Genomic DNA, 14,740 nt, shown 5'->3' with positions numbered 1-14,740 from the left:
TCACACTTTATCAGAGACTTTTATGTGAGTTTAAAACTGTTGTCTTATGATGATAAATGTGGGATGCCAAATGCTAATTCTAGTACATTAAAATTCCCTCAAATGTAGTAAAAACATAGAAATAATAGTTCTTTCTTTTGTACCCATTATTTAGGGACAGTTTTTAAATTGAAGGCATGCTATATATTTAAAATAACAAGCTCTTCACTTTCACAGAATACAACCTCTTGTGCAAAGACACAATTCAATTCCTATTCCTTTACTAAAAACATTTGCAACTGCAATTTTACTTTATTTTCACAGTAAATTATTATTTTATTTTAGGGTTTCATTTTTAGGATTTTTTTTTCTTTGCAGTAGAAGAGATTTGGGCTGGGAGTTAAAAAAGAATTTAAGTATAATCACAGAGCTACTAAATGTTCAGTGGCATAAAAATTCAAAAGTTATGGGCGTTCTAAAGACATTGCTCTTCACATATGCAGTTAAATCTTATTCACTTAATATTCTTATTGCCACAATGTACAATGTAGTTTTAATGATCCAGATATTAAATTTTAATAATTTAATATGCATGATTTAAGCAGTTATTATTTGAAAGTTACTTATATTATTATCATTAAATATTCTTAGCAATTGGTTTGGATTCCTGTCCTGAACCACAAACTCCCAGCAATGGAATTAAAATTGGAGACAGATACATGGTTGGTGATGTGGTATCATTTCAGTGTGACCAAGGCTATTCTCTGCAGGTAAGTTTATTTTAAGAGAATAGTTTTTATTTTCATTACCCTTTCAGGATATTTTAACAAACCAATTATTATAATCTTCAAGTTTTAAAACTTTATTGATTTTGGGCCTCATTAGCCTGAAGTCAAATGGCATTCAATTTTTCAGTAAAATATATGTGTGAGAGAAATTTGCTGAAATTAACTAAATTTGTTTTGATTGCAAATAAATTAAAATTAATTTTGAGTCAAAATTAATTATTCACTTTTCTGTATTCACATGGGATGTTACAATTGAACTCTTGGATTTAAGAATGTGAAAATAGAAATGAAGTTCTACTTAAATCATTAAATGAAATTTCCATGACAGTAAATTCCCCAAAGGAGTGAAAATCAACCACAAATATATTTACCTAAAAAAGTGGATTTGCAATGTATATTCAGATATTTTTTTTTTGTCTTTATATTGATCCTCTGTTATAGGTTTTTTGAAGGGTCACAAAATTATGGTCTCATAAAAATCTCCCTAAAGAATAGACTTATTAAGAAATTGAAAAGAAAATAAGCACAAACTATTTCACATATTAAGTAAATAAATTCCTTAGAGGAAACTAAATTAAAAATTAATAATTTATAGTCTTTATGGTTGTCTCATAAATGATTAGTCTCAGAAGTGCAATCAGGTCTATCTGGATGTTATATATCAATTTAAAATTTAATATACCTCAACACCTGTTCTAATATTTTTATGAAAGAGTTTTATCAGTATTTAACCTCATCTTGAATATTACAGCAATTTATTATAAACCATTACATATGGCCATTTCACTTGTGTAATCATTATAGTAGAATGTTTTGATAAAAAATATAAAATACAATTCTAATGTGATATGGAGTCTTAATTTTTCTATTTGGACCCTTTTTTTTTTTAATTTTATCAAAAGTATATATAATTGCCATTCTTATTCCAAATAATATAATAAGACTTACAGTAAAAGTTAAAATCTATAAAAGTGACAATATGTATTTAACTTTGTTTTCATAATAGTCTTTCACTATGCCATGTTCAATTTAACTTTTAAAAGCTGCACTGAACCCGGCCTCGGTGGCTCAGTGGTTGAATGTCAACCTATGAACAAGGAGTTCACAGTTCAATTTCTGTCAGAGCATATGCCTGGGTTGATGGCTTCATCCCCAGAGTGGGGCGTGCAGAAGGCAGCCGATCAATGATTCCCTTTCATCATTGATGTTTCTATCTATCTCCTTCACCCTTCCTCTCTGAAATGAATTAAAAAAATAATAATAATAAAATAAAATAATAAAAAAGATGTACTGAACTGTATTGTCCTATTTACACAGGGTCATTCTCACATAACATGTATGCCTGGACCTGTAAGAAGATGGAATTACCCAATCCCCATTTGTTTGGGTAAGTTAAAGAAATATAGAACATTTATAAGGTTTATCAAATTTTAAAGTTACATGCTTTATATGATATTATTCAAATAATAGTTTGCCTTTTGTCAGGTCTTATGTAAAAAATACTTTGAGATAAATGTTTCATATCTTTTTTATTTTAAATTTTTACAGTTCTTTTTTTATTAACCCCAATTCAATATCAATGAATGACTTTAAACTTTAGAGAATTGAGTAAAGACATTAGGTTTTCTGATTCCCTGAGAAAGTTTTTTCAGTATAACATGATAGAAGTACCCAGGGATCAGGAAATAGTAAATATCCTATTGATTACAACTAAGCCAATGTAGATAAGGAATCTGGAGTCTATCAATGGGAACATGACACTCCAGGGGATGTCTTCAGTGGTGACAGACAATAGAGATATGGAATATATGTCAAAAGAGCACTAGGGGCTTTGAAAATATGGGCACAAATGTTTGCCCTAAGTGCTGCTTCCAAATATTTCTATCTCGCCCTTTATTATTATTTTTTTTCTGTTCCTCATTTCTGTTACCTGTATGCAACCATTAGTATGCTGGGTTCTACAGAGTATGAAAAGTATGTGGGGCCCTAGTTGGTTGGCTCAGTGGATAGAGCATTGGCCTGCAGACTGAAGGATCCCAGGTTCGATTCCAGTCAAGGGAACATGCTTGGTTTGTGGTCTCAATCCCTATTAGGGGGCGTGCAGAAGGCAACCGATCGATCAATGATTCACTCTCATTATTGATGTTTCTATCTCTCTCTCTGAAATCAATAAAAACACATTTTTTTTTAAAAAAAGTATGTGGGGTAGGATCTCTATCATTAAAATATCCATTTACCATTTAGAGTGGTAGAAATAAGAGAAATGAAATGAGAGTAATTTAGTATTAAATTATACCATTGATTACATGATGCAATTTCAGAAATATGAGACTGGTATTGACTGAACTGGTGTTGTCTGGGAAATTAGCCCATATTATTTACACAGTTTTGGATGGTATGTGTTATTAAGATAAATGGATAAGAGGAAAGCCCTTTCTGAATAGCAAGAAGGGCAAAATCAAAAGAATTGGTGTGATTTTTATACCTACTTATGTAAAACTAGAGGTCTGGTGCACAGATTCATGCACCGGTGGAGTCCTTCAACCTGGCCTGCACCCTCTCACAATCTTGAACCCCTTGGGGGATGTCAGACTGCCGGTTTCAGCCCAATCCCCACAGGCCAGGCCAAGGGACCCCACTGGTGCACAAATACATGCACTGGACCTCTAGTATGCATTTAAGATCTTTGGTTAATCTCTTCACACTCTCCTCCCTCCCCGCTTTCCTCTGAGAGTCATTAGTATGTTCCATGTTTCCATGCCTGTGCATTGAGCATCTGCCCCTTGTGATCAGTGTGCATCATAGTTAACGATGGAATGGTGGAATGTTCGAATGGTCGCTTAGGCTTTTATATATATACAGATATACATAATGCCTGTCGTAAAAATTTATATATACAGATAATACCAATTATGTGTGTGCTATGTGTGGGGTGTATATTTATGTGTGTATCCAATTGTGTATAAAAATAGGGGGCATAATAAAGTATAAAAAACAAAATAAATATTATGTATATTCTACTGATATGAGAGCAGAGAATGAAGATCTTTTGTTCATCACTATATTGTCAATGCCTAGAAAGGTTCTCATCTTAAATATCCAATGAATATTGTTTAATGAACAAATTAATATAAAGTTTTGGGATTCTACATTATGTGTATATTTTTATAATGTTTTTCTTCTTGGCATTAACCTAGAAAAATTTCCCATGCCATAACATATTTTTAAAAATCAGATTTTTAAAATGGCTTCATGGCATATAGTATAAGTCCTTTTCACATGCCTTCATGCACACTTCTAATTGTTTACTTGAGATTTTACCTAAGTAGACTAATATGTCATTGTATGTAATGCTTAAAAGCTTTGATAAATATTGCCAAATTGCTTTTAGAAAATTTTATTATGTTAAATGCCACCCAGCATTATGTGACAATTTCCATTTTATCATATTAGTGGAACCAATTATTACTCTTAATAAATGGTTAATTTTTAGGTAAAGTATTACATTTTGATTAACTATGCATTCCCTACTATATATTAGTAATGAGTGAAGTATTCGATGGAAATGATATTTTAATAAAACTTGGCTAGAAAATTTAAATTTTATTACGTAGGGGTACATTGGTATGAAACTACAAGGAATACGTAACAGATTTTGATGTCCAACATATCTATATTCAAATATCAGCTAGGGTGCAATAGGTATGCCTGGCAAGTGTTTTATTCTTTGCACTACTGTTTGCTCACCTGTTAAATGGAATAATATGTCTATCGCCCAGACCTATTGTAAGAATTAAAGGAGATAATCTGTTTAAAATGTTTATCACTGCACCTGGGACACACAAGACATTCAGGATAGTAGTTATTATAGTGAAAAATAGATAACTATATGATCCTAATTTCATTATATAGGTACACATATAAACAAACTCACATGCATGCATATATATATATTTCTGTAGAGAAAAAGAAATATAAACAAGTTATATGTGAGTAATGGAATTATAAATCATTTTTATTTCTTTTCTACTCATCTTCATTTTGAACAACAAGTTTGTATGATATTTGATTGACAAAGTATTTGAATTGCCATCATGGCTATATAAGGAGGAAGTGAAGGCAATGGGACTGATTCAGAGAGTATCTGAAAACTCTAGTTACCCAGTAACAAGGTTACAGTGTTATGAACTGTAAAATAAATAATCTGCCAGATATTTTATGGAAGAAAGGAAAAGTCACTTGAGATTTTTAGGTAATAGAGACAAATTAGAAGGAAGAATCAAAGATGATTTTATCTTGGAGGGCTATGCTATGGTTATGTCCTTATCAAAAAGTCTAATGGGGCACGAAAGTCCAGTACAAAGCCACTGAAGGATGGGAAGGTCTACAGGTACATCTCTAGCTCTCAATGATAATCACATTTAAACAAAAGCTTTGTATGCAGATTGACTGCAAGGTTATATATATATCCACCTAGTAAAATCAGCTTGATGCATAATTTATTCAAATCATATAAAGAGAGCAGCCAAACTTGTTATTGCTATCCTACAAAACATGGATAGACTTTCTACTTAGCTTTCCTTTCTGATATATATCCTGAAGTTTGGCTGCTATCTGTTTAATTCCATCTGTTACTATTCTTAACATAAAATAATTAACAAATGAGATTTTTAGTCCTTTTATAATGAAATGATAAAAATATTCAGTTAGAAGAATTAGCTTCCAAAATGCAATTGCTCTTTCAATGCATGTTAAATAGTTCTATTTAATCACTCAAAAATTAGAACTTGGGTAATTATCTGTTCCTATAAATGTTACTTAGCTTATCAATAGTAAATCAGTATAACAGATTCTAAAACAAGCACATTGATAAATTATGCCTACATTCTCAAAATTGGCTGCATCATTTTACGCTTTATATTTCCCTATTCTCTGTTTAAATTATTTTAGGATAAAGACCATATCCCATATGTGATATGTAAATTCCTCACACATTACCATTAGAAACCAATATTTTTCTTAAAATTCTTTATTTAGCTTTCTTACAAAAAGAGTAATAGGAGGCAAGATTTTTGAAAACAGTTCCTTCTTGATCGTGGTACAGTGGGGCCTTGACTTACGAGTGTCCCGACTAACGAGTTTTTTGAGATACCAGCTGTCTTTCGGCCAATTTTTTGCATTGAGTTGATAGAGTAATTTGAGTTAACGAGCTCCCTAATGAGCTCGGTCTCGGAACAAATTAAACTCATAAGTCAAGGCCCCACTGTACTTAGAACTGATATTGTTGGCTTGATTTTATTCTAAATTATGTCATCTTTGGAGTGAATCAAAACATTACTAGAATACTTAAGGATGAGAAGTAAACTGCCCTCTGTGGAAAAGGACATGTGCTTCTTGTTTGATTGTATTCACAGCACATGAGCTACTCCTTGCTGTGCTATAATTGTTTTTACTTGCGGAGAAAGAAAGTACCTTGTCTTTTTATGCTATTTTAGAAAACGCATTGTCGGTTGATTATATTTCATTACTAGTGTGTGGTGAATGAGAGTTGGCAATATTCAAATTTATATCAAACAGTTTTACTTCAGAGACTTGCTGAAGACTTGAAATGATTTCAATCTGTTTTTAATATAGTCAACTATTCCACTGCTCTGCTTACCTGGGACCTCAATTATTTTGCAGCTCAGTGCGGTGGTGCTATGTCAGATTTCAGTGGTGTGATTCTCAGCCCAGGGTTTCCTGGAAATTACCCCAGCAGTTTAGATTGCACGTGGACAGTAAAGCTGCCTGTAGGTTTTGGTATGTATATTAAAAACAGGTGAAAATGTTTTTCAATATCATTAGAAGCATCCTTTAAAAATATCAAATGTCTAACATAAAATATTCATAAATTGTAGTTTAATTTGGGTTACATACAGTTATGTAAATTGAGGAGTGCAATTTGGATAATTGTTGATAAGCCAAATATATTTCAACTGGAATACTTGGATAATTGAAAGAATATGGGTATTTTTTAATTTGATAGATGGATAGATAGATAAGTAGATAACTTCATGGTATTTTCTATTTGATATGCATGGATGTAGCCTGAGTTAGATGTGTGTGGCAATGATAAATTCAACCTAGTTTTCTTGTATGATTGTTTTTGTAATTCTTCACTTTGTACCCAAGTAGTACATAGACAAATTATTTTCTAGTAATATATTCAATTAATTTAATATTCATTGTAAATAAACAAAACTTTGCATTTGAAAAATAGTATAAATTTTTAAATGTTTAGTTTTAAATACCCCTGTAATATACTTATTTAATTCTAATAATAAAATTGCCAGTGTTTTGGATATATTGCATTTAATAAATTCTTTCTCACTCTTAAATCACAAATATATTCTCTTATAGGTTCTTCATATCCCATGAGTCTATAAATGCATAAATAGAAGTGCTAGATTGAGGATCAGCTTTTTCATTAAATTTCAGAAGACTAGGATGAGTAGACACTTCCTTAAATAGAAACTTAATGGATTTAGAGCAATTAAGAAATTCTATACTATCTCACTTATTGAGGACTGAATTTAAGTACCCGATTACCCAAAACATCTATAGCCTCAGAATACAAATTCATATTGAAATGTTTTACATGAATTTGCAGAAACTCATACTTTTAATAATTCTTTACTGAGTACATATTATTCATATTATTCTACAGGTACTATGCTAAGTACTGGGGATAAAATGCATAGCAGAATGGACTTCGTACCCGTCTCCAAATAAGTTACAGTCAGAATGAGGAGACATATTCTCTTTATTATTATTATTACATTTACTGGGTTGGAACAAACACTTAAAACAGTGCCTAGATGGAAACATATCTAAGTGCATTAAAACGAGTATGTGCATTTGTGTGTATGTGCATTTAATTCGGTAAAAAAAAAAAAAAAAAGTAATATTGCTTGCTTTTCTTCCTTAGGTGTACATCTCCAGTTTGTAAATTTTTCTACAGAAACTATACATGATTATTTGGAAGTAAGAAGTGGAACCTCGGAGACCAGCACTGTTATTGGCCGACTTAGTGGTCCTCAAATCCCGTCATCCTTATTCAGCACAACTCATGAAACGAGCCTGTACTTTCACAGTGACTATTCACAGAACAAACAAGGGTTCCACATTGTATACCAAGGTGAGCTGGATAATAAAAAGTGAAAGCTTATTTAGCCCAAATCAGTAGTTAGCAATCTAACTCTAAATATTTTCTATATTTTGTTTTAGAAATAAAAAGAACCTAAACCAAGCAAACTTCAATTAGAAAGATTTTTTTTAAATGCAGTTTTCAGGCAACTATATAGGGGAATGATGTCTTTCTGAGGCCTTAGAAAATCTTAATTCTGGAGAAAGGATTGAGTTAGTCTTAGTGCACAGTGAAATTAAGCATGTCAAGGCAAGGTAGTTAAGCAAGGCAAGCTAGATAAAGTTTTATATTTACATGATGGAGTTAGTAATAGTATCTCTCAGATAAGTTGCTTTGAACTTTATATGATAAAATGAATGCAAAATATATATGGTATATATCATTGCATTTTAGCTGTTATTATTACATTATTCCAACTCTGAAGTCTAAAATTTAAAATCAAATATTTAAAGTTAGGATATTTTACACAAATAATGTAATTCCAATGACTTGGATGTTTAATTCAAATACCTTAAAATTTTATTATATCTCTGCCCTAATTATTAAAGGATTTTGTAAGTATATAATACATTTTTATTGTGATTTCCAAGCAGTGACAATGATCTCTGTATTGTTCCTTGATGCATCTCAAGTGCCTAAGACAATAATAGCACAATAAATACTTTCTGAATAAAAGTATATACCCAAGAGGACATTTAAATATAGTTAAAATAGACATTGTAACATCCAACTACATGGGTCTAAATAATTAAAATTTGTGTTATATTTGCAGACATAATATAAGAGCACTAAATCACACATTATCCTTTACATAAAATAGGAGTCATTTCTACCACCTCACAATACAGAATTAACTGTGCTCTCAAAGACTTTAATTATTTGAGAAACAATTGGGCAACAACTAATTTTCTTCTTTGTTGCTAAAAGACTCAGAACTATATTGTGGTCCTCTTCTAGCAAGTATACTGAGCCATATGCCAGCACTTTGGTATTGAACTTAAACCTGGCTTCATGTTCTTATTCCTGCCCTCATTTTCTTCTCCCTCTCAAAATAAAGTTCTTATTTTAATGATATAAAACTGGAATTTGAACTTCATTAACTGCATTTTTAGTCTATATGTCCTCAAAAAATATTTATTTTTGTAATAAAAGCATAAAATAGAGAATCTATTACTCATTGATCTAATGTTAATATTATTGACATGAGCCATAATGTATTATAATCATGAGTACATATTATTTGTAAGTTACATTGAATTTTGAAACTATCTCTTCGTTTACTGCATTGATATCATTGAGCTGATGCCAATTTTGTGAAATAGATTAATTTATACAGATTCACAGAACCAATGTTATTTTTAAATGATCTTGCAATTAGACTTGAAACACTTTCTGAATTTTGGAAAAGTGCATAGTGTACACTGTTTATAGGCTCAAAATTTATTCAGCCGTCTTTATTAAGCACTTACTATGTGATGGGCAATGGACAAGGCTTTTAGCATACAATGATAAAACAAATAGGAACTTTGATCTCATGTAGAACATAGAACCAAAGGAATATGTACAAATGAACACATTGTTATACTGAAGTGCCAAAAATATCGTGTTAACTAAAGTACAAAATTTATACTAGGAGGACAATTTTTCCTAGTATTTTATATTATTACATAGCTACTTTGGAGAAACTCAACAGTGGCTTATTCCTTTTAAAGAAAAAAATAAAGAAAATAAAATTCAAAAGACTCAGAATGAAGCTTAAATGTGTTTATTTTATTCTATGTGTGTGCAATGTAACCAGGAAGCAATTGTACTCTATGTAAAGGAATCAGAATATGTTTGATTAAAACTGTGGTGGTAATAGTAGTTCACATTTTCATTAAAACTTATAATTTAGATGGATTACATAAGTGGGTGAAGAAACTGAATGCATTTTTGTAAATTATACTAACATTTAAATGGAAAAGTATAGACATGAGAAGCAATTCATATTATACTCTCATTAATATCATTCATCATTAACCTGAATTGCTATTTGTAACCAAATACAAGGAGCAGTGCATCTGTTTTTCAAGTCGCAAATAGTACGCATCTGTGGTCTTTCAAAATTCAGAAAGGAAAAACATTTTCCTTTTTTCCCTTTTGCAGCCTATCAATTGCAAAGCTGTCCTGACCCACGCCCATTTCGCAATGGCTTTGTAATTGGCAGTGATTTCACTGTGGGTCAAACCGTTTCATTTGAATGTTTCCCTGGATACACGCTGATTGGAAATTCAGCTCTCACTTGCCTTCATGGAGTGAGTCGCAATTGGAATCACCCACTTCCAAGGTGTGAAGGTATGCGTCATCCACGTTTAATCATTTTTGTTTGGGCACTGTTTTGTCTTCCTCTTCAAATAGCATGCGAAACACACAGTCTCTCTTTCGGTTGAATAATTATAGTTAGTACCCAGGTTAAATCCTGAAGGCTCCGTAATGAATAACCGATTTTATTATTATTGGCAGAAGCCCTAACCTTCTCCATTGCCAGTAAAGATAAAGTTAATGCTTTAGAGCTCCTCCTATATGTGTGTGTCTGTGTAGCTGTGTGTGCGTATGTTTAATAATCATTCTTATAAAAACCAATAGCCCAGATACTGCTACTGAATTTGGGTACATTTCCTCTTAAAAAACCTTTTAAATAAAAATCCCTGAACCTCTTTTAAGGCCATAAATACATATAGTATAAGACAAATAAGAGTTGAAGAGTGTAAATATATATTGATAAAATATTTGGAAAAAGAACACAATGTAATTTATTAATTTAATAATAGTTAATAATAACTAGGTAGCATGCTTCATATAGAAAAATAAATACAAGCTAGCAATATTTTGTTCATGGTTTGCAACTTTATTTTATATACCTAACTGGAGTAAAAACATAATACAGATGGATTTTATACTGCTTAAGTACTAAATGTGCACCTTTTTCTTTATAATCAATTCATTATTATTTATTTTAACTTTGTGTTTTGTGTCTTTTCTGTAGCTCTTTGTGGAGGGAATATAACTGCTATGAATGGCACCATTTATTCTCCTGGTTATCCAGATGAATACCCCAACTTTCAAGACTGTTTTTGGCTTGTACGAGTACCCCCTGGGAATGGAATCTACATCAATTTCACTGTCCTTCAAACAGAGCCAGTCTATGATTTCATTACTGTATGGTAAGCCAGGGCCATTATTACTTATTGATTCATCAAGGTAGAAATGAAAATATATCACAATCCTCTGTAAACAGAAATTGCCACCTGGTGTGACTGAGGGTGACAGTATGTGGTTTGTAGAATGAGACAAAGAAGAGAAATAGATTTAGATTTTTCCCAGAAAGTAACTAAACACTTTGAACAAAAACTTTATATATGGAAAAATATTTTAATTTATTATTAAACTGATATGCAAAAGCAAGGAATTAATATCAGGGTAAGTTTAAGGTAAGAAAGTTACATATTTACAAAACTAGTGAAAATTTAAAAGCTTATGTACAAATCATACTGATTTAATATAACTTTAATTTCTCTCATAATAATTTGTTATAAAATATATTTGTATTATCCTATTAATTGAAGCATCTTTATTTAAAAATATATTATAAAGAAACTATCTGAATTAATTCCTGATAATTGGTTAATAGAACTACTGTGTGAGTTCTATGATTCCTTCTAAATTTACTCAAGATTAATTTGAAGAAAATAAAAGAAAGGCAGACCTCAAGAATTTAGGAAGCTTGGGTTGTAGTCAGGAAACCAAAGATAGTGTTGTTGATTACAACTAATATGAGTGCATTTCAGTTAGGTAAAAATCTAGTCTATTTTTATACTTTACATTTTTTAAATGTTATCACTGATATAAACACAAATTATACCAATATGATATGGCACTCACTGGTTATTTCATCTGCTCTATCATCTCTTATTTAATGCCTTTATTAAACTTTGTGGAAAACTCACCTAAAAAACTAGTCTTAATCTTTACCCCACTCTGTTCTCTCTCTCTCTAATAGGGATGGACCAGATCAAAACTCACCTCAGATTGGGCAGTTCAGTGGCAACACTGCTTTGGAGTCAGTCTATAGCACTTCAAACCAGATTCTCATCAAATTCCACAGTGATTTCACAACCAGTGGCTTTTTTGTGCTCAGTTATCATGGTTCGTATTATTTAAGAGTTTATGTTTCATTTGCTACTGTTTAAAATTGTCCTGGAAAATTGACTGAAAAATATATTTAACCAATGATTGAAAAGGTATTAAATTGTGTCACTTAACATTGCTTCAAATACATTTACTTGCAAAGAATAACCTCTTAGAAGCATTAGGGACATTAAAATCTAAACTAATGGAGATAGGATATAAATCACTCAGTAATTACCCAGTAGAAAATAATATTTTTTTCCACATGGAAACCAATAAAAGAGAACCAGCTGTTTATATTTTATTGCATGTAACTTTGAGACTTTTCAATACAAAATGTTTATTCAACCTGCTGTCTTTATAAAACTAGCATCCAATATCTTTTTGCTTTGAATCATATTACTCAATCATTTATACTTTGTTTCAAAACTATAGCTAGTCTAGAATATTACAGTTTTCAGTGACTATTCCAGATTATTAAATTCATAGCTTTTATGTCTATAGAATAATTTATGAAGAATTGCAACCTTAATTCTTTGTTTATTTCTGGGTCTCCTCCTCATAAGGGTAACTTCTTCAGAAAAACATCCAGATGGTCTCACAGCTTTTCAATATTTTTATTTTATCTCAAATTGATTTTATTTCATTATAAACAAGAAAATTTTAATTTATTTCTAATGATTACATACCTTTATCTGCTATGACCACACCTCCATGAAACACATTCTGCCTCATGTAACTTTGTTGGACCAATTCCATGAGTATTTCATAGAATCAGTAACCTACTGAATTAAATTCGCAAGTTGTATAAAAATTTACAACATGAACATGTGCTTTGTCCATTACATTAATATACAATTTAATGTTTTTATCTCTCTTAACACAATGTAAAGCTTTGATACTCACATCTTATATTCCATGAAAAATATGGTTATTCTCACATTTAAAACACATCAGGTTTAGATACCCAGAGCATCGGCCAGAAAATATTTGATTTGCTTTATCTCAGCATTTATCAGCCAATAGCTAGTACCCACTTTGTACTTCCCTAGCGCCCACAGCTGCATGAACACTCCAGCATAGCCAATTAGGAAAGGGCGTTCAGTTAGGTAACTTTTGTTTGGGCTTTTTACAAAATAACTCACTTGCCTTGTTTACTGACTTGGATATTGATGCTGGCGTTCTGTAGATATAGTCTAAGACTATAACAACAGTTTTATTACTTTCATAACTAATCATAACTCGGGAACCAATAAATTAAGTAATAAAGTTGAGAAATGAATTAGTTGCTTAACTGCATTTGTACATTTTATCTTTCATAGATCCTTGCATAAATTTTTATTATTCTGTGCCCTGCCTGAACAAATGACAAAGAAGGCACTAATTCATTGATGGACTATAAATATCCATAGATGACCATGTAGGGAATGTACAATTCTTGTAAAATGTAGGATCGATGTCAAAGGGAAATATTGCCAGAGAAAAAAATATCTGTGTATGTGTATTCATATAGAAAAAAGTAGGATTGTAGAATGTATATGTATACACACAAAGCGTGAATATGGATTTACATGGACACTTATGTGGAGATATATATATACTAGAGGCCTAGCGCATGATTAAATCATGCGTGTGTAGGGTCCCCTAGGCCGAGCCTGCCATCAGGGCCATGACCGCTGCCCTGCGACACCTTGCACACTCCGTGGATGCTGCTAGCGCCCCGTAGCACTCCCAGCTCATGCCCTTCCCCCGCGTGCTGCCTCCCCCTGCCGCCGGCCATGTGCGCCCCCTCCCCAACCTCCACGGCAGGAGCACCTTCGCTTGCCAACTGGGGAACTGCACCGTGCTCCCCGTCCCTGGGGAACTGCACCGTGCTCCCCGCCCCCGCCCAGCACCCATCCCCTGTGCCCTCTTCACCACACGGCCTGCCTGCCAGCCCCATGTGAGCCCCACCTACCTCACCGCACAAGCCATCAGTCCTGGCCTGCAAGAGGTGCTCCATGCACCTCCTGGTGACCCATGGTTTGGTCATGCTGCCATCCGCGGGCTCCACCTCCACCGTGCAAGCTGCAGGCCCCACCTCTGCCATACAAGCCGCGGGCCTTGCCTCCACCATGCCAGCACCCCAGCCCCGCGCAAGCCCCACCAGCCCTGTGCGAGCACCGTTTTGCCGTGCAAACCCTGAGTCCCGGCCCGCGAGGGGTGCTCCATGCACCTCCTGGTGACCGGTTGTTTAATGGAGTCATGACCACAGGCCCTTTATGATATAGACTAGAGGCCCGGTGCATGAAATTTGTGCACGGGGGGGTGGGGTGGGGGGGTGGTCCCCTAAGCCCAGCCTGCACCCTCTCCAATCTGGGACGCCTTGGGGGATGTCCGACTGCCAGTTTAAACAGGCAGCCGGACATCCCTCTCACAATCCTGGACCACTGGCTCCTAGTTGCTCACCTGCCTGCCTGCCTGATCACCCCTAACTGCCCCCCCCCCCCGCCAGCCTGATTGCCCTTCACTGCCTCTGCATGCCGGCCTGGTCGCCCCCAACTACCTCCTCTGCCAGCCTGGTCACCCCTAACTGCCCCTACCTGCCTGCCTGGTTGCCCCCAACTGCCCCCCTACTGGC

At 33.6% G+C, this 14,740-nt stretch overlaps 1 protein-coding gene across 2 annotated transcripts in view; it reads left to right on the top strand.

The window, feature by feature from the left end:
• Positions 1-14,740, top strand: part of CSMD3 (CUB and Sushi multiple domains 3) — an 879,736-nt gene that overhangs the window by 765,745 nt on the left and 99,251 nt on the right. For both annotated transcript variants that reach the window (XM_081111575.1, XM_081111574.1), the window contains 7 exons: positions 631-749; positions 2,085-2,154; positions 6,450-6,566; positions 7,735-7,944; positions 10,099-10,287; positions 10,979-11,156; positions 11,993-12,138. In XM_081111575.1, coding sequence (XP_080967701.1) covers positions 631-749; positions 2,085-2,154; positions 6,450-6,566; positions 7,735-7,944; positions 10,099-10,287; positions 10,979-11,156; positions 11,993-12,138 — 1,029 coding nt within the window. The remainder of the gene's footprint in view (positions 1-630; positions 750-2,084; positions 2,155-6,449; positions 6,567-7,734; positions 7,945-10,098; positions 10,288-10,978; positions 11,157-11,992; positions 12,139-14,740) is intronic.

The sequence above is a fragment of the Myotis nattereri genome, assembly GCF_964212035.1.
Source record: "Myotis nattereri genome assembly, chromosome: 17".
Classification (NCBI taxonomy): domain Eukaryota; kingdom Metazoa; phylum Chordata; class Mammalia; order Chiroptera; family Vespertilionidae; genus Myotis; species Myotis nattereri.
Note: the sequence above shows the minus strand (reverse complement) of the source record. Positions and strands in the feature narration are given on the sequence as shown.